At 49.5% G+C, this 18,419-nt stretch overlaps 6 protein-coding genes across 6 annotated transcripts; 2 read left to right on the top strand and 4 right to left on the bottom strand.

Moving 5' to 3' along the window:
* Nucleotides 1-275: 275 nt before the first annotated feature.
* Nucleotides 276-1,173, top strand: CONPUDRAFT_153600 (uncharacterized protein; the record flags this gene model as incomplete). Its single annotated transcript, XM_007770295.1, has 6 exons — nucleotides 276-416; nucleotides 474-610; nucleotides 676-873; nucleotides 950-971; nucleotides 1,024-1,108; nucleotides 1,160-1,173. The coding sequence occupies 6 exons, from the start codon at nucleotides 276-278 to the stop codon at nucleotides 1,171-1,173; spliced, it is 597 nt and encodes a 198-aa protein (XP_007768485.1).
* A 41-nt stretch (nucleotides 1,174-1,214) lies between these two features.
* On the bottom strand, nucleotides 1,215-2,507 carry CONPUDRAFT_104186 (uncharacterized protein). Its single transcript, XM_007770296.1, has 7 exons — nucleotides 2,326-2,507; nucleotides 2,234-2,268; nucleotides 2,134-2,183; nucleotides 1,890-2,070; nucleotides 1,788-1,835; nucleotides 1,616-1,732; nucleotides 1,215-1,558 (listed from the first exon to the last, which is right to left on the bottom strand). The coding sequence occupies exons 1-7, from the start codon at nucleotides 2,447-2,449 to the stop codon at nucleotides 1,325-1,327; spliced, it is 789 nt and encodes a 262-aa protein (XP_007768486.1). The 5' UTR covers nucleotides 2,450-2,507; the 3' UTR covers nucleotides 1,215-1,324.
* A 223-nt stretch (nucleotides 2,508-2,730) lies between these two features.
* On the bottom strand, nucleotides 2,731-8,016 carry CONPUDRAFT_104187 (uncharacterized protein). Its single transcript, XM_007770297.1, has 15 exons — nucleotides 7,660-8,016; nucleotides 7,467-7,607; nucleotides 7,375-7,401; nucleotides 7,194-7,327; nucleotides 5,553-7,144; nucleotides 5,175-5,505; nucleotides 5,071-5,115; nucleotides 5,008-5,012; nucleotides 4,869-4,959; nucleotides 4,714-4,818; nucleotides 4,644-4,660; nucleotides 4,517-4,595; nucleotides 4,348-4,459; nucleotides 3,398-4,294; nucleotides 2,731-3,334 (listed from the first exon to the last, which is right to left on the bottom strand). Exons 1-15 carry the CDS (start codon nucleotides 7,698-7,700, stop codon nucleotides 2,935-2,937), a joined length of 4,017 nt encoding a protein of 1,338 aa, XP_007768487.1. The 5' UTR covers nucleotides 7,701-8,016; the 3' UTR covers nucleotides 2,731-2,934.
* Nucleotides 8,017-8,334: 318 nt separating this feature from the next.
* On the bottom strand, nucleotides 8,335-8,847 carry CONPUDRAFT_56642 (uncharacterized protein; the record flags this gene model as incomplete). The annotated part of the gene is made up of 4 exons (XM_007770094.1): nucleotides 8,335-8,428; nucleotides 8,485-8,500; nucleotides 8,564-8,637; nucleotides 8,690-8,847. The coding sequence occupies 4 exons, from the start codon at nucleotides 8,845-8,847 to the stop codon at nucleotides 8,335-8,337; spliced, it is 342 nt and encodes a 113-aa protein (XP_007768284.1).
* A 662-nt stretch (nucleotides 8,848-9,509) lies between these two features.
* Nucleotides 9,510-12,122, top strand: CONPUDRAFT_90111 (FAD/NAD(P)-binding domain-containing protein; the record flags this gene model as incomplete). The annotated part of the gene is made up of 12 exons (XM_007770298.1): nucleotides 9,510-9,559; nucleotides 9,613-9,673; nucleotides 9,727-9,765; nucleotides 9,828-9,842; nucleotides 9,898-10,313; nucleotides 10,367-10,451; nucleotides 10,512-10,608; nucleotides 10,954-11,055; nucleotides 11,113-11,162; nucleotides 11,220-11,349; nucleotides 11,401-11,680; nucleotides 12,110-12,122. The coding sequence occupies 12 exons, from the start codon at nucleotides 9,510-9,512 to the stop codon at nucleotides 12,120-12,122; spliced, it is 1,338 nt and encodes a 445-aa protein (XP_007768488.1).
* On the bottom strand, nucleotides 11,995-17,329 carry CONPUDRAFT_90112 (uncharacterized protein; the record flags this gene model as incomplete). The annotated part of the gene is made up of 27 exons (XM_007770299.1): nucleotides 11,995-12,373; nucleotides 12,423-12,571; nucleotides 12,621-12,765; nucleotides 12,818-12,924; nucleotides 12,971-13,151; nucleotides 13,209-13,294; nucleotides 13,346-13,424; nucleotides 13,477-13,715; nucleotides 13,766-13,817; nucleotides 13,866-13,970; nucleotides 14,024-14,139; nucleotides 14,187-14,321; nucleotides 14,374-14,553; nucleotides 14,607-14,724; nucleotides 14,773-14,915; nucleotides 14,970-15,098; nucleotides 15,148-15,287; nucleotides 15,341-15,428; nucleotides 15,491-15,573; nucleotides 15,619-15,724; nucleotides 15,781-15,947; nucleotides 15,997-16,217; nucleotides 16,274-16,408; nucleotides 16,459-16,690; nucleotides 16,931-17,012; nucleotides 17,071-17,151; nucleotides 17,207-17,329. The coding sequence occupies 27 exons, from the start codon at nucleotides 17,327-17,329 to the stop codon at nucleotides 11,995-11,997; spliced, it is 3,801 nt and encodes a 1,266-aa protein (XP_007768489.1).
* Nucleotides 17,330-18,419: the final 1,090 nt, after the last annotated feature.

The following is an 18,419-nucleotide window of genomic DNA, read 5'->3' on the forward strand; positions in this document are numbered from 1 at the left end:
TGGGCTTCATTCTCGATCTACTTGCATATTCGATACCCCAGGCTGCCTCGAGGCGCGACAATAATAACCTGCTTTGCTTCCGGACAGCCCGTGACTTGACGTGGGATGTATGAGGTCATGCGATGACTTGCTGACGAGATGGCACAAATGTCTCATGACTACACCAACGAGAATAATATCTTGGGCGCGGAGCGAGAGATATTTATTCGTTGAACCGCATGCAACGAAGACCATCACGCCCTCAACTCAACGACTCTTCTCCCACCCCAGCCGCAATGGACATTAACTACGGAACACCAAAGAGCTCGAGGAAGCCCGTCTTCATCACGGCCGCGGTGACGGCTGTGGTCATGTTCCTTCTTTTCTCTGCCGTGTATAACCCCAAAGCAGAGCCTGAACAGATTCTGGTCAAGAAGGTAGGCTCTCACAAATGTGGCGCCCTCCCGCTGTACACTGAAGAACGAAAACTATAGGCTGTGGTTGTGCTCAAAGGAGACTCGGCCGTCTCTGGTACTGTGACGTTCGAACAGTCGTCCGTGACTGGTGCTGTCAGCGTCTCCGGCAAGATTGAAGGCCTCGACCCTTCTACTCAGCGCGGCTTCCACATCCAGTGAGTTTGCCTCGTAATTTTGTACGTAACGACGACCTAATCACGCTCATGGTTGCGTTGTCTAGCCAGCTGGGTGACTTGAGCGATGGATGCACATCCACTGGGTCGCACTTTAATCCTTATGGCAACACGCACGGAGCCCCCGCTGATGAAGTGAGGCACGTTGGGGATTTGGGAAACATTGAAAGTGACGAGAACGGGGTTGCCGATTTCTCGTTGCGTGACTCGGTGATATCGCTGAATGGAGAGCGGAGTATTGTTGGGTGAGTCGAAGCCCGAGATTTTCGTTTTTCTTTCGTGTACACACACTTTATGCTGACCATTGACCATGCTATACAGTCGAGCTGTTGTGGTGCACACGGTATGGTGTTTCCCTTTTATTGTTGTAATATGTCGAATTAACTGAATGCAAGGGTACCGACGATCTCGGCCGTGGTGGCAACGAGGACTCCCTGAAGACTGGCAATGCAGGCGGCCGCGCTGCTTGTGGCGTAATCGGTATGTTCTGGCTGCCACTCGGAATTTCCTACCCTTAATTTGATATTTTAGGCCTCGTCGAGTAATGGCTCTCATCGCTAGCATGACAGTTGACTCGTGTTTCAATGTATGCTTTCATGATGTAATAACAGTGACTGCAGCTGTGCCCCAAAATGCAAAATATGAAGAAGGTAGCTTCGCAAATCAAAACCATCGCTGACGTTGGACATCTGCAGCTTACTTCCTGCTGCTGGTGCTGTTGCTGCCAGCGATGGAAGCAGTGATGGGCCCGTTCTCGATGTACACGCCAGAGAAGTAGAAGTCCTCCGTCTCAGCCGAGTTCACAAGGCGCAGCACGCCGAGATGCCAGTCCTCCGAGTTTGTGGACGTCGACGCGGTAGTCTGAGGCATCACGCGCACGAGGTCGTCGCCACCGGTGGAAGCCCAAAGACCGACGGTGCCAGCGTCAAACTAGGTAGGAAATGTCAGCCTCCGTTAGCGTGTTTGAAGACAAAGAGAGCGATTCACATCGATGTCGTAGGCGAAGTTGTACCAGGTGCCTGCTTCCCATTCGACTCCCCATTGGGGCTGGCTCTGGATGTGCCATTCGAGATAGGACGCGTTCGGAGCGACACCGTACTTCATCTGAGTGCACTTTGGGTTAGACGATGTTTTGTGGGTTAGGTCGCGGACTCCTTACCTCGGTGAAGTGCGACTCAAAGAAGACCATCTGGTGCTCGTCAGCGGACTGCGGGCAGATGTCAGTATTGTCACAAGACCCTGTCCATTAACTATGACCTACATCGGGAGCGTTCGTCGCCGAGCGCATCATCGAGAAGTGGTAGAACAGCTCGCCCTGGCCGAGGTTCTCCTTCGTTTGAGGAATGAGCTCAGAGCGCTCAAACTGCGAGTTCCATGTCGACGTGCTGTCGATGGTCAGCTTCAGGCCGTGCGTCTCAGACGTGTCGGCCGGGTTCTTGTAACTGGAACAATCCTCAGAAGGGAAGCAATATACTGACGCCCAACTGACGCCACGCTAGACTCACGAAGGGTCTAAGGCCAGGTAGTGGCTGGTGTTCTGGCTTCCATGGATGTACTGGATGACATAGTCAACAAGCAGTTCTAGTGCTACCGCGATACTCTTACCCATTGATACTCTCCAACCGGGTTGGCCCATGACCCTGACGGAATTTCTGATAAGTATTGCATCGCTAGCTAGACATCAAAATGCGGGTTACATGTATCAAAGTCCGCAGAAGTGTTGTAGTAGTCAAAGCTCCCGGACCAGATTGTGGTACCAGCAAGGACGGGCCTTGCTATAAGTGCGGCGAGAGAGATCAGAGCGGTGTTGAAGGAGAACATGTTCGAGACAATTTGACGCGTAAATTGACATGGTAGTGGTGCTTACACTCACTTTAAGTATGTGTGGGTTGTCAGGAACTGGATGGTTAGCGAGGTTCAACCGGAGTGAGATTTTCGGAGGTTGGGATAAATGTCGGACTGAACGCCAAGGTTACTTCTGCGGCGATTTCGCGAAATATCGCCCGCCTGGTGACACACTGCCAGGAACACATAGCAACGGCAGGAGATTCCTTGGAATTGGAAAGCCCCGATTGTTCGCTCTGATGTCAAAGACCATGTGATGAAGCAACTGAAGCGCCATGTATCATTATATATCCGAAATTCCAAGTACCTATGGGAAAGAAAACTAAAGTGTTTGATACAATTGCAATGCGGGGTATCATGGGAAATCAATATGAAGATGAAGATGAAGGTGAGATATAATGAATACAGAATGCGGGCACACAACTTGGTGTGCTCAGTGTTCGGCATTTGACGTCTTTGTCTCATCGTCCCCTGCGAGAGAGGAACCACGACGGCGTCCAGGTGTGCATGAACGTGGATACTGGCTCCGCCTCCGCCTCCTCCTGCCGCAGCCGCTCCTCCGCGGCGATCTGCTCCTCGACAATGACCTCGTTGACCACTGCCTCGCGCGTCGTAACGTTTCTCGACTGTGCGGCAGCCGCTGATAAACCCGTCGCGGACCGGGCGAACTCGGCTTGGGCATGTAAATCCGGCTTTGAGCCTGGGTCTCCAGGAGGCAAGAATGGTCGTGCGCTCGACGGTGTTGTATTCGTCGTGAAAGAGGAAGCAGTCCGCGGGCGGCGCGAACCAAACTCGGTGGTCAGAAGACTGCCGCCTTCACGTCCACGGACATCAAAGGTTTGTGACCGGCTGGTTCCCATCCTGGAATCCGACGCGCGCGACTGTCGAGCAACACTGCGCCGCCCGACAGATATACTACTTGACCGTCGACGGCTGAATAGAGACGGTCTGGTCTCGCGTCCCGCATGTTCAACATCGTCTTCGTGTTCAATGTGTGATACGCGATCTTGGATGGCTGGAGGGAGGTCGATATCCTCATAGCCACTAAGCCGTGACGTGGAGTTGTGGATGCTAGAAACAAGTTCGCGAGCCGCGAACGGCGCAGGGCTCGCCATAGGGGATACCGTAGACAGGTCAGCGCCGAACCAAACACCTAGCTCTCCTGCTGCCAGCTCGCTGGTCAAGGACTGGCGGACCACGACAGTATCATCGAGGTCAAGAAGCCCGCAGGGATCTCGTGGTAGCCACAGAGCATTGCTGATAGGCCGGTTGTAAAAAGGGTTCTCGTACGGGATGTCATAACGAGCTGTGTCATCCCAGGCAGGGTGCGGAGGGTATTTTTCTACCAGAGGACCATGTTGCAAGTTCAGTTTTGGCACTTCCTCATTCGAAGGTGTAGTCACGAGAGGGCCGCCAAAGACAGAGCGCATCTTGCGATTGGTCGTGCTCTGATGGGAATCCCGAGGGAACTCGACACCTTGTTTTCTCTCTTGGTCCATGGAGCTTAGCCTCGAAAACGCCGGTCGCTGCATACCGAAAGGTATGGGTTGCCTTCGTTGCGTCTGGTGGTTCTTGCGCTGAGGATGCTCGTTGTATGAGAAGTTCATCCACTCGGGCATATGTCGCCAGGTGCGGAAACCAGATTTTGGGCGGTCGTGGCGATCCAAGTTATGCTCTGTCAGAGAGCGATGGGCTTCCAGGTCAGCTGGGGCTTCGTGCTCCTGGATCTCTTCAAAATCATTGACACTCGCGGTACCACATGTGATTTCCGCCTCGAGAAGGTCGTCCCTCTCAAAACGAGCACGACACATCCGAGTTATACTGCCAATGCCGGTTTGAGTGAATCCAACAGTCTTCGTAATGTGTTTACTCACATAACTTTCGTTGACACTGTGAGAATGATGAGAACAGCAGCCAGAGCATAGTTGACTTTCTCCTTCAAAACAACCATATATGCAAGAAAAACGGACTGAGCAAGCAAAAGCCCTTCGTGTGCGGAGGTTGGTAAGGCTAAAACACTTTGCTAAGGACATGATTGCGTACCGTCCATAGAATAGCGAACCATTCGAATCAATAACATGTGGCCATTGCATTCATAGTTCTTCGCATACACGTGGAGCAACTTAAATCATGTGAGTCAAAGGCTATGAGAAGGTAATTGTTTACACACCTGGTTCTTGATAACAGCTGACGATGAAATCAAATCAGTATAATACAAGAAATGATGAACTCATGCGTACCATTTGCGACAGCAAAGTAGATTAGCCCAAACGGAATGACAAGAGGATTGAGGACAGCAAATAATAGTAAGATGTGTATGATAAGCAGGTGATTAGGAAGCCAGTCTGAGGGCGCCGTCAAAAACCTGATAATGCGGAGAAGGGAAATCGCGCACAATAATAGTTGTAGGTACGTGGCCTGATTCCTACTGCTCGTTTCCGAGGAGTGACTTGGCGCTGCGTATTAGGATAAACGAATAGTGGAAGCTATACAATAATTAGGATATAGCAGGCACATAGTACTCAATGACTTACTCCAACTAATAAATTTGTTAGAAGTTGAGTACTTTAGCGCCGAACGGATAGTGAAGGACTTACACATAACGATTTCGAAAGAAGAATGCATTGCGGTAGTAAAGATCACTAGGTTATAGACGTCAGTTTATGGCGTTGTATGAGCCTATCGGCGATAAAAGACTTACGCCAGCCAACGTAGAATGGCCCTGCGCTAGGGAAACTCTCTTTAACGATATTCAATATCGTCTCTTCCTTGAACTCTTTAACTGAAGTCAGCACCGATTGAATAGCGGCGGTACCAACACAGAAGAACACGAGGACGTTCACGATGAGGAACTTGTAATATCGAGTCATGATCAAGTCATGAAGCGCGGAAAGAGTCGTGATGGTGTGACCTTTCTTAGCAATGAGAAGTAGCAGCAGAGGGACGAGAATCGTGAGCAAGGCGACCAAGATCGTGGGTACGAAGGACTGGATGACTTCCTCCTCCCATGGGTGTTGCGAGAGGTAGTTCGACTACGAAACTGAGTGAGCTTGGCAATGATCAAAGACGCAAAACTCACCAGCTGTGGCCAGAAAGTAGAGATGTTCGTAATGGATACCAGACCGACGAACAAGGAAACGGGAAACAGCCAGAAAATAGTGAAACCCCAAACTCCAATGTTGATGGAAAGGTCCTTGAGAATCTCCACTCGGTATGTTGACTTCATGACCCGTGTCCAATCCAGGTCTTCGTACTGAGGGGCCATGGTCACGAGGCAGGCCATAGGGTTTTTCGGGTGCACTGCAAGATACTTGCAAGCCTTCCGGGCATCTTTAGGGTCGGCAAAGGTCACGAAAGCGGTCGACACAGGTGCAAAGTCGTTGACGGCCCGCGAACGATTTTCGGTGATGAGGGAGGTAAGCAGGTTCAGCTTGGCAGTATAGTAGTCAATGGAGGGGACGGTGCGCCCGCGGAACAGGACAGACAAGTGGATAAGGGGCTGGTACGGGTCCAATACTTCTCGTGGCAGACTCAGAAGAACATCCCAAATGGTTCTTCCTTGTTTGTCATATCCATTTGCATACAGTCCTGGCTTGACCAGAACCTCCAAGTTGTGGTCCGTTGGATGCCACTTCAGCTTACGGTAAAACCTTTTCAGTTTATCTGTTAGTTTATCTGAAGCGGACATAGCGATCTTGCCGACTTGGAGCTCGTCCAAGAAGGGGCCCAAAGCGCAGATGAGCAATCCCATATGGTCATCCGCGTCATCAGTCTTGTCGTTCTCGCTAATATCCGCTTTGGCTGGCGCTTTCGACATACGCTTTGACTTTTGCCTGCTTCCCCGCGCTTCATCCTGCATGGCGTAGTATACAGCGACCAAAACCTTCTTCGCGAGTTTGAGATGCGCCGTCTCGAGCTGTTTGAGAATGTCCTCGCGGCGCTGTAGCAATGACGCTAGTTCTGTCATCTTCCGTGCCACGACGACGCGATCTATCACGGGTATGTCCTCATTGGCGGGTCGTACTTGCGGGGAAGAGAGCTCGCTTTGAGTAGTAGTGCCGACTGAGTTGTTGGTTGCCAGGGGGTTAGATAGGTGATTTGGAAGTTGTTTTGCGCGGTTGAAGCCGAAGGCGAAGAGCTTGTTAAGTATCCCTGGTTGTGTCGACGACGATGGAAGTCCGACAGAAGGCCTGTCCAAGGGCTGCGACATGTAGAACTCGAAGTATTCTCGAAGCTCCTTTTCCGAACGCAGCTGAACCGGTATGTTAGATATCATCACAGTGCGCCACCGTATACCACGGTTAGAATGATCATTGTCCAAGGGAGGTATATCCTGAAAGGGGAACTGTGGATGAGGGTGAGGGTGATATTGTGCATCTTTCTCTGTGGCAGAGTGGGACGCGGCTCGGCGCGCAGCAGCCTCGATCTGAGTTTTCCTGAAGTCGAAGGCTCCGTTGATGATGTAAATCAGGGTTCCAACCCAAGATATGGCGATCCAATATGTTATACAGATATGAATCCAGAGGAGTTTTTTCCCAGCTTCTGTGAGCACTAGGGAGGATATTGAAGCTCGAATCATGGATCTGGTAGGAACGTCATCGGGAGAGAAATGAACGTGGATAGGTAGAAGGATTGGAACGGTGGTGAAGGTGTGAAGCAAAACAAAGAACACTAGAAGAACATTCAGTCAGGCAGAAGCAAAGTCTCGAGGCGAACTTACTGCATCCCTTCAGAAATCGTAAATACAATGTCGCATCAACCCCTCGTAGCGCATTAAGCCTTTCCGGAGGAAAGTTCAGACTATCCTTCAGCCATGCTAGCGGCCAACCAATCGGTGATGGAGGTGAAGGTTTCCTGAGAAACTGTCAAGCTAATAATCGAGGGATAACACAGAAGCTTACTTTGCCCACGATCTACCTTGGTAGAGGCTATTCATGGGGAGGTAGTCAGTCAACGTTTGAGCTCCTAATCAAGGGCTCATATTTTGACTCACTAGCCAAACTGCCATGACTCCACGCTCCCAAGAGGCTCTGAGCGCAGGTGGCGGCCTCTCCGCTTCCGCTTCGCAATCTCATGGCAGGTGACCGCAACTACAATGAGTCCAATCGCAATGACAGACTGGTTAAGGAGACCACTAAAGGAAGTGTAAGTCTGGAGAACAGAAGAGCTGGAAGGGGTTGACTTGCCTGTAATTCTTTGAGAATGGTCGGGTCTGAATGTCACTCATGTTGAACGGGACCACACAACGTCAAAGGTGACGCTGGATGGTAGCAGGGTAGATCAGCGAAGGGGAGGGAGAGCGTGGGGATAGGGAAACCCTGTGTGAGGGGAGAGCCAAGGATTCAAGAAGCCTGAATGTCGTGCTATGTAAACCGGGAGAATTACGATCGAGGGGTCGGACGACTTGTTCAAGTCAATTGATGCGGAGTGCGTTGTATGACGTCGCTCCACAACGCTTCACTACACGCACTTTGTGCCCGCACCGGTCATTTCCTGACACTCGTCGCACGAAATATATGGACAGAACTTCAAGAGATTGTCGCAATGCCCTCCTCGTTTAAGAAGGATATTTCCGAGGAAGCGTCGTTGACGGTCTCACAAGTGGTTCCCTGTTTAAACGATGAAAGCTCCCGGCGGTGACCGGTGACCGGTGAGGTTCCGGAGTTAGCAGCAATCGTCAGCGACGCCAGCTTTGCTTGGCGGGGCATGGTTGGCAGTTCGCCATGAACGCTTGGAAACGTATAGTCGGGTTCAACCTTGTGGTCGCCATCATTGTTCACATAAAATACCGTGCCGAAGAAAGAATACTTAGTTACGTCTATTACGATGACACTACTTGGCTTAGCTCTGTCAATCTAAGTCTACTTCGTACGCATGATACGCAACTGGTTAGGTTTGTAGACGAAGTTCTCAGCATAATTCTTGGGAGGGATCTTCTTGACCGTTGGTTGTTGGCTAAAGAGCCGAGGGTGTTAGTCATAAAGATAAACATTGTATCAATTTGGACTTACACATAGTAGTCCCAGCCTGGAAGATGAATATGAGCGAGTGAGAAATGGCCATACACGAAACACCTCGTAATACTCTTACCTTGTTTTGTCGCAAAGTGAATAGCGTCCTCCTTGGTGCGGAAGGATATGCGGGTTCCCTGCATGTAATCGGCACTAGACAAATATCAGACTCACGTCGCAGTCAGTATGGCAAAGGTGAACGTACGAGCTGGCATAGCCCATGAGTGGGTTCTCCCATCTGCCGGCACCCTGTAGAATCTCCCAGTCTATCCGCCAACGCTCACTCTTCCCGGAGCCGCTCTGCATGGTGTTCCTAGTAGGTTGGTAGATGCGCACGGCACGGTGGCGCAGCTCAGCTGTCATGATGAGTTTCCAGAGTCGGGTTTGGTAGTCTTCAAACACTCACCTGGAGCACCACTGGTTGTGTCGGCAGGGTAGACATCTGTGAAGACGGGCTCAGAGATCTGCTGGCTCTCTTTCTCAGCCGGGTCCCTCGTCTGGACAGGTTGGATGTCTGGGTTCGTGGAGATGCCGCGACTGTAGACAGAAGCAGAGCTGCGTAAGCTCTGGCTCCGGAGAGCTAGTTGAGAAATGCGAAGCATTGACATGCTCGATGAGCGCTTGGTGGTGTTGTAACTGCAAGACGGCCACTGCCGCCGTCGGGTGTGCCTGCCTAATTGGGGCGTTCGAATCCCGACATTCGAATGTCAGGGTGAAGTTTCAGGACAACTCTTGCGTCAGTGACTCAACGCCATTCAATGTCAGACCAAAGAACGTCTGGGTGCATTAGTATTGCTGCTGTATCTTAAATCTTTCTGGTTGCAGAGTTACCTATAGGCTACAGTGGTCTGGCCTCGAGCTGCTATCAGCTGAGAATAACTCTCGATGATTGGTCCTGCTCAAACCGGAAGTAAACTACCAGTATCCTCTCAGATACCAACTTCCTTACCCACGTCTTGCGAGATAATGGCCTCCTCGCTCTGCGGCTGGCGCTTTTCTCCTAACCGCCAGTGCTTTCACTCGCCATGGCTAATGGCCAGCAACAGACTCCACGTATAATCATCATAGGCGCGGGGTACGATGAACCGGAGCAATTGACTACTAGCTCGGAGGACTAACAAATACAAGGGTCGGTGGCCTCACTTGTGGCATCCGTTTGAAGACCAAACTCAAGCTTGAGAACTTCACGGTAGGTCACGCAATCATGCATCTGTTTCTGACACTTCATGACATTGTTACCAGATCTATGAGAAATCGGAGGAAATCGGAGGAACATGGAGAGTGAGTGATATGAGGATCAAGCCTTAGACATCATCCATGACGGGCTAGGATTTCTGATACAGGCCAATACATATCCAGTCAGTCACAGGCCCACGCAGACAGGAATCCATCATGACTTCGCTTGTATTCTAGGGCTGCTCGTCTGACGTGCCGGTTCACTGGTATAGTTTATCATCCGATCTGAATCCAACTTGGAGCAAATCGCATGCCTTGCGTCCCGAAATCCAGGACTACTGGTTCGCTCTAACGGGGAAGTATGGTCTATACAGTAATCTCGTCTTCAACACGCGCGTCGTATCAGCAGACTGGGATGCAACCAAGCATGCGTATGCTGTCGTCATCGAGGATGTGTCGACTGGAAATCGGCTGCATACTTCAGCTGAGATCGTAATATCCGCGGTTGGTGTGCTCGAGCAGCCATATCTGCCATACAAAGAGATACATGGCATAGATAACTTCAAAGGGCAATCTTTTCATTGCGCAAAATGGCCACATGAGATTGATCTCCGCGACAAAAACGTCGCCGTCATTGGCAATGCTTCGTCTGGGTGAGTCCCGGAAGTTCATGTGGTTTTCACCCATTGAGAATTCCATGTCATAGTGCTCAATTCATACCAGCTATCACAGAGGATCCCACGACAAAGGTCGTGAACTTCATTCGGACACCGGTGTGGTTTAATACCAGGGCAAGAATATTGATTCAGGTTCCTTCTTGACCTTAACCAAGCTTACCTACTAATTGATAGCCTCATATACCCTATTCAAATGTTGAGAAATGGGCGTTTAAGAACATCCCAATGGTTATGAAATTTCACCGAGCCTGGATTATGTTCGACGTACGGCGTCCATAATCCAAGTATTCTCTTGGACTTACTCTTGTATTGTAGATGGACTATCCTGCATGGTTTCTCCCCAACGCGAAGACCAAGGCAGCACGCATCGAGGTTTGTGCCAAATTGTCTCCAAAGACGAAGAGTCGTGAAATTGAGATGCATGCCAGGGTATGAAAAAATACATACTAGATAACACGCCGTCCAGATACCATTCCAAATTGATACCTCCACATCGTGCGATTGACAGTCTTTCCTGCACGATCGTTGCTAACATTTCCTAGCACCTGGCTGTAAGCGTACCGGTATGATTATCAATCTTGCAACCTAGTATTGCGATCACATGCCCTGTCCTCAGTTGCAGATAGTGGTTATCTTGCCAGCACACATCGACCTAACTTAAGCCTGAATTTCGATGGGATCAGTGAAGTTGTTGGAGATGGTCTTGTCACTAGAACAGGTAGGCTGACGTTTGTGATATTCAGTGCGACTATTCATTTACATCAATCTTAATCAGGGGAAATGTTACCTTTCGATGTCATCATCTACGCTACTGGCTTTGTTGGTGTAGGTGCCTAGCTTTGCGTACCTTCAAGGACTATATTGATGTTCCCTGTTCCGAAGGATAAATATCCTGTGCACGTCAAAGGATTTAACGATGTCACTGTGCGCGGGTACTACAAAGTTCATGGCGGTCCTACGGCCTATCGCGGGACCACCATACCTGGCATACCGAACTTTTACATGATCGCAGGTGTGCTTGATCCCTTCGACCCTAAAACCCCCCTTTAAACAACTTCCGCAGGTCCCAATACAGGAACCTCGACATCAACCCTTTTTGTAGAAGAGGTTCAGGTGGAATACATCTTACAAATGATCCAACCTGTCCTCGACCATCGCCTTACGTGGCTGACTGTCAAAGACGATGCGACGGATGCGTACAACAGGCGACTCCAAGCGCGCCTGTCGCAATCAGTACATTCAGAATGCTACTCGTGGCAGCGCGTCGACGGGACTGGCAAGATCTTCAATCCGTTTCCCTGGGCGGTGATCCTATGGTGGTGGCGACTTCGTTGGCCCAGGTGGTATGATTACGAGGCGAGCGACAAAGGATGGAGGGACTCGCGGTTTCGTCGCCTGATAAGGTGGCTCATCATGCTAGTGTTTTACAGGCGCAGCGAAGTACCTGCGTCGTGACGAAATGCTATGGACACAATGCACAAATAAACAACGTATAGTTGACAGAACTGGACAGCGAATAAGTGAGTAAAGACGCGTAGGAATACAACATGATTGTAAATGCTGTGAATATTACGTGCCGAATTGAACTTGGTATATATGCAAGGTCCATGATGCGAAAAGGATAATGGTAAAATTGGTCTGGTAAAGTCTTGCCAACTCAGCTGTCGAACCCGATGAGTCTGCTGACGGGACGAAGGGTGATTACCGGCTGCCTGTCGACTGCTTCTTCCGTCTCTTCATCTGATTCGTCTTCTTCATCGTCGCTTTCGGAGTAACCGCGATTAGGACCAAACATGCTGACGACGCGTCTCACTGGCGCTTTAGGCATCGTTGCGGTCGACGAGAGAGGCGCACGAAGAGCGATGGCTTGTTCCGCGAGCTCCAATACAAGAGAAGCATCAAGCTCCAATGTGAACAAGTCGAGGATGTATCTCCGAACTGGCAACCGATAGCGGTAATTTGAGATGGTATGTAAGGCTCGGTAAAACGTTGCTGGTGAGGAGAAAACATGGCGATACTCTGGCCGGGATTTCATCCTGGACAACGGTCAGCCATGTTCAGTCTAATGTCAGTTTGGTGACGCACTTTGCTAGGGATCGCGAAGCAGCATTTGCAATCACTGTGTTGCTGAGGTTGTCGATGACTGTCATAACTTCTACCTCATGCTGAGATATGGGAGGAAGAAGCCCGCTCCGAGCATCCTTCTTGGGCTCGATAACGTCCCATGCAGGCATCTTGCGAGAGTGTAAGCACATGCACAACCCATGGCAATGCAAAACCTACTGATATAAATTTGTCAAGGTCAACCGGGACGCACAAGCCAGTTGGGAACCCTAAAGGCGACAAGGTCGCTTCCCACCCACAGTCATCGAGAATATCAACGCCTTGCGGAGTTGATGATATTAGACCCAAGACGAAGAAACATGTGCTGAAATTTCATTGAGTTTCAAACTGGGTAGAGTCGCATATGTTGTACGCACCCTCGCACGGACGGTATTAAGGATTGCTCCGCAATCTTGAGGATATCTGGTATTATTTCCGCCTCTACAAGGAAAGACAGTCCCCTCGCTGTCGCTCCGATACTGCCCTGGAATATGGTAAGTCAACATCGCAGCAAACTGGCTTTAGCTTACCACCGCCCAAAGGATACTCTTCAGCTTCAAGATCAATTCAACATCCTCACTCTCGAGGGCGTGGTCCCGGATAGACGAACAAAACTCCAAAAAATGGCCCTTCTCTTCAAGGACCTGACAGCCGAGTTCTGTTTTTGATAACTCGCCATAGAAATGAGCGGGGACGGCGCCGTCGAAAGGCCTGTTTAGTGGTCACTACTCAGCCAACGTCCCAGCAGCAAACAAATAAGTAACCCACAGGGCATCAGCGCTATACTCAACATCGGAACTGAACACTTTGGCCAAGAATATTTCGACTTGCACAACGTATTCAAGATTCCGCTCCTGAATCCGAATAAATTTTTCGAGTAATTAGATAATAAATACTGGACATACGTGAAACCAAGACTCCATTTCGGCTTGAATATAGTTTGCGTCGTAGAGGTAGCGGAAGCCCATAGAAGTGGACATAAACCTTCAATAACTATGAGCATCCAAGCGGCACAGCATGAACTTCTTAACCTTACTTTAGTAGTAGCGGATGTCCAATTGGACCTAAATGATCCATGGTAGGTTGCATCTCAACCACAAGCTGAAGGGTGTCCATGTCGTCACAGACCTCTTCCAGCGTTTGCACAGCGATCTGGCATACTTCGGGCAACGGGTCATATAGCTGTGTGACGAGCATTCGGAGCATCCACCCCACGGGTGCCGCGGAACTTTGCACCATTCCCGCAAGGTGGCGGGTAGTGAACCGGCGAAGATTCTGGATGTTTGTGAGCTTGAGTGTACCATGGTACGCAAAGGACGTCATACGAGACCACCCGTTGTCAACGTCTTTGACAGTATCAGGCGCGAATGACCATCTCTGATTTTCTGCGTGAGTATCGTATAAAGAGTAGTTCAAGGATCTTACAGTGAGTAATCCAGATGCTCAATGACGAGCTTCATGATATCTTCACGGCCACGAATCTCAGTGAGGTTGTACAAAGCAGTAAACACTTTTGCCTTCTCCATTAGACTGACAAAGGAACATAAGTTGGGTAAAGTGATTAACGATCCATTGATACTCACTCTATGCCGTCTGGATGCTTGCTCAATGTTCCAAGAAGTTCGAAATACCCGAATGTTAACGTAGTTCTCATCTTGTGATCTGAGAAGTAAGGTTCTATGTCCCCCAAATGGACACCCTGAAAATTCTGTCACGAGAAATCCCATTTTATACAGTGCGACTTACAGGCATGAGCTGCATAAACGCCTTGACAATCTGTTTCAGCAGATCATCTTCTGTCATCAGGTAACGGACTCCTTCTGGACTTGCGAGAAGTGTATTCAGAAGCGAACAGCCCAACCGGATCCATCGTTGGTTCGTCTAAACAGATACTTAGATTGATAACAAAACACAAAAATCTGTGTTGCCTTACTGAATTCTTGGGAAGATCAGAAAACCGACGGGAGAAAGGATGGTAGAATGACAGCAAGCGCTTCATAAATCGCGCAACTTTGATTGCTTCTTCCAGACGTTTCGGGTTCAGGAATGGCCCCTCGATCAGTTCTTGCAATATGTCGAAGTGCCACTTCGTATGGTCTTTGGTGAGCGTGACCTACGGCATCAATCTTTTAGCATCAGCGAATTTGCTTGCATTTGTTCTCTAACCTGAGTTTCAAGCAAGGACGTCTGGAAAGTTTTATCGTCCATCTGCATGTTTGCCTTCAACTTTGCTTGCTCAACCTGCCGTTGCCCTCGGCGAACAGCCTCTTCGGAAGAGTTGGCCCTACCCTGATGGTCAGCATCATCCACATAAGGGCCTCGGCGGCATTACCTGGGTCGGCCATTGATAAATGTGGTCTGAAGACGTCCTCTATTGCGATTGAAGCTGTCGATCTGAGAAAGTGCCGATGTCCCAATGATGCGACTTTCTCCACGACCATATTCCGATGCAAGATCAAAAACACGAGGAATAGCCTAAATACGCCGTCAATATATCTTGCCGTGAACTGATTTGAACTAGAGACATACTTGAATCTTGCTTGCGGTTGGAAGAGGAAGCACCCTATTGGCTATTTGCATAACTTCCGCCATCAGCAAAGTAGCCTTCCGTGACAAGCTTGAACTAGTTGCACACTCCTCGAGCATGCCTGTCAGAGCCTATAACTCACTTAGCACCATTATAACCATGATGATGATGATTACGAACATCAATCAGGCCTGCATCCGTGAATACAAGGACAAGTAATGCAATGTATTGATCTGTTAGCTTCAGGCTTTCTGGAGTGTGTTCATTTGTTGGTAAGGGTAGCAGTCGCTCAGACGGTTGAATTCTTGATTTGCGATACACTGCATTAAACACATTCAGCTCACAACCACCACAGTAAGCAGGTGATTTCTACTTGTCAAACGACGGCCATCAATGAAAGCCTTGTACCAGTCTGAAGCTTGAATATTCAGAAGATCGAAGAAAAAGTCCAGTACTATTTCCTATGTTGAGATAGACACAAATGAGTCTGGAAAATGTCGCACCGCCATTGCTAATGACTTACCCTAGTATCCATTGACGGGATGCGCAAGGTATCGACAATGGAACGTATGGCCTGTTGCTGGTCCATACAGAAGTACATGAGGCCTGATGGCCGTCAGCAACAGTAGTTGCAACATTAAATCAACTTACCACTCCAGGTTCGCAACATGAGTTGTATCACTTTAGCAGAACCGCGCATTCTGTCCGCATGATCTGGACCGCGACCATATGCGTCGGTAAAAGGAGAAAGCGCTATCTTTCGCCAAGGTTTGATATCAGAACATTGCGAATGCTGCAATAAAAGGGGCTCACTTCTAGGTCCGTGCCAAGCCGCAGGTAGCAACGCGTTTTAGGCGAATCAACGATATGAAGGAACGTTGCAGCCAAGAGAGGTGCAAGCTCAATGGGTCCTTCGCCCAAAGCATGAAGTAGAAACCTTATTCCACCCGTTCTTGCTACCAGGTCGATATCGAGTAAAACTAGTTGGAGTGAGCGAGATCCTCAAGATATCTCTCGAAGGACACACACCCATTTCAGCGAGGGTTTGGATGCATATCAATCTAAGAGGTTCCTCAGCATGTTCAGCCACCGCGATGAACGCGCGCATGACAGGCTCCGATAAAGGCACTACTCCTGTTCCGGGAGCTCCTCGTCGATCGCGGTTCTCGGAAACTACATCTAATACTGCACGAATGAGTTTGATGACCTGCTCTTTCTCTTTCTCATGTTTGTTGTCTCGTGACAACGTCCTAAAGATGGACATATTTGAGGGCGTGTTGATACGGGAAAAAAAGAGGTCAAGTACCTGACTATGTACCAGTCAATGGGCTGTTTGGAAATCTCTTCTAGCGATGCGACATTCACGAGCGCGAGCCGCATGATACGGTACGCTGATGTACGGCATTGAGTAGAGCATTTATCTGCGAGGGATGGCGTTACACTTTAAAAATGAGCGACAAAGTGTGCTGCCCGGCGACAAAGACACCCTACGCTTGAAGTAGCTCGGTAACATCGAGCTCATAGCATACACGTATGTTTCGTCTGAGGATATTTCCAAGCCTGTTCTGCAGATCGATGCGATTGCGGTCAACGTCTGGCCCGTTTGCAGACTGCGATGTGCCGGAGGACAATGAGGTTACAGGCGGCGATATAGCTGAATGGCCAAGTCCGGATAACGACTGGATGCAACTCTGAGCTTGACTCAGAGCTGTTCGGAAGTCTTCTGAAAGGGCAAGGAAGGTTCGACGCTGGTAACCTGGTGACACGATATTGAATCAACTTACCCTTATCCTCAATATCCTCTTTGTTCCTCAGGCTGGCAGCGTTCTGTTGTGCAGGTCCGCGGTTGCTGAGTAAGGACCCGACTGAGTTATTCCTTGGTCTAACACCGCGAGACGCCTCCTCTAATATTGAACATAGAAATGAGTGTTGATTATGTGCCCCCGTACAGAAGATTACACACCAAGGTCAATCTTCTGCGAGAGGGTGGCGATCTCTAGCGTGGCCATTTTCAACTCTGTCTGCACCTTGAGGCGCATGTGTTCCTAGCAAACACAGGTATTTTGAGTAGAAGCTCAACCATAGTTATGAACAATCACATACCGGCAGCTCCAAGTTCAACAGTTTCTCCGCCCCCTCCTTAATGCGAACCTCTCGGGCAAGTAGGACATTCAAAGCATCAAGCTGAGGGAAATTGGATTAAACCCAAAAGCGAATTATATGCCCAGAGAGAGCCGACCTTGTCTTCTGGCAATTTGGTACTGGCAGAATCCGATTCGCTGGTAATGAGGGTAGAGGACGCGACGGAAGCATTCGAAGGGGGCGTAGCTTGCGAGACATCATGATCGGTGCTCGTTGGCATCAACGCTGGATGCAAATGGTGATCCTGGGTTATGAGCTGCCCGGTAGCAGCTTGTAATGGACGTACGCGCTCTGAGTCTGACGGTGGGCATCCTCTGCACGCGCCTCAGGCTTGCTCTCCGATCGTGGGGAAATTGCTCAGAGTGATAAGATAGCCCCTATATGGACGTGTCTCCACGTAGTACTTGCACGAACTTTCAACCACAACGCGACTAAACCACAGCGAGAATACTAGGAGTACCGACATAATGTCAGCAGCCGCGTGAAGAAGATAATTGTTGCTGCCCTACACGTTGCAACTCACAATGGAACGAAAGTAAAACGAATGCAGACCGTAACTTGCGTTCGCATCTTTATGGTTACTTCATCATGGGACTCAGCGAAACGCGACAGGCGATCTCAGATCTCAGATCGCAACGTCAACGTATAAACGTATATGGACATTCCCGTCATGTCGTGCAACTCAGAGTGGACGAAGCAGTTGTCATTGTGCAATAAAGTATGTGGCTGTGCAAGATAGTGCGTGATCAAAAACCAGCTTTGTGCAAATCTCAGCCGATATGTTATCTTATGTTATCCCACCAGCAGGGTCGTGGAGCTTCGCTGCGATGCTTGAGCTTGATGGCCGAGTTCTCCACGTTATTTGCTACGAAGCTGAAAGATACACGAAGAGAGTGCAGCACCGGCTGCTTACCAAGAGATATAATAGTTTAAGTACCCTTCGGTCTGCAGGTCTCCGAGGTCACCTCGAGCAACTTCAGCAACGGCCTTTGCAAGTCATGTATAGAGGTAGAAAAGAGCACAAGAAAGTCTCATACGAATAGGCATAAGGTGGATGGCAGTAAAATGTGGTCGGTGACGCGTGAAACCGGGCCAACGAGTTAGGACACTAGACAAGAGGATTTTCAGCCAAGAAATAAGCCCCTTGTGATAGCCACAATGTAGCTAGAGGGACGTCGTGGAAGGCACTGAAGTCACATTGGTTGATGGTCAGTGAGGAGGGCTACTAGGGAGGAAGGGTTCTCGTTTAGGAAATCAAATTGCCGGCAAATGCCGAAGTACTGCACAAGCAAGGTTTAAGCCACTCATGG

The sequence above is a fragment of the Coniophora puteana genome, assembly GCF_000271625.1.
Source record: "Coniophora puteana RWD-64-598 SS2 unplaced genomic scaffold CONPUscaffold_6, whole genome shotgun sequence".
Taxonomy (NCBI): Eukaryota; Fungi; Basidiomycota; class Agaricomycetes; order Boletales; family Coniophoraceae; genus Coniophora; species Coniophora puteana.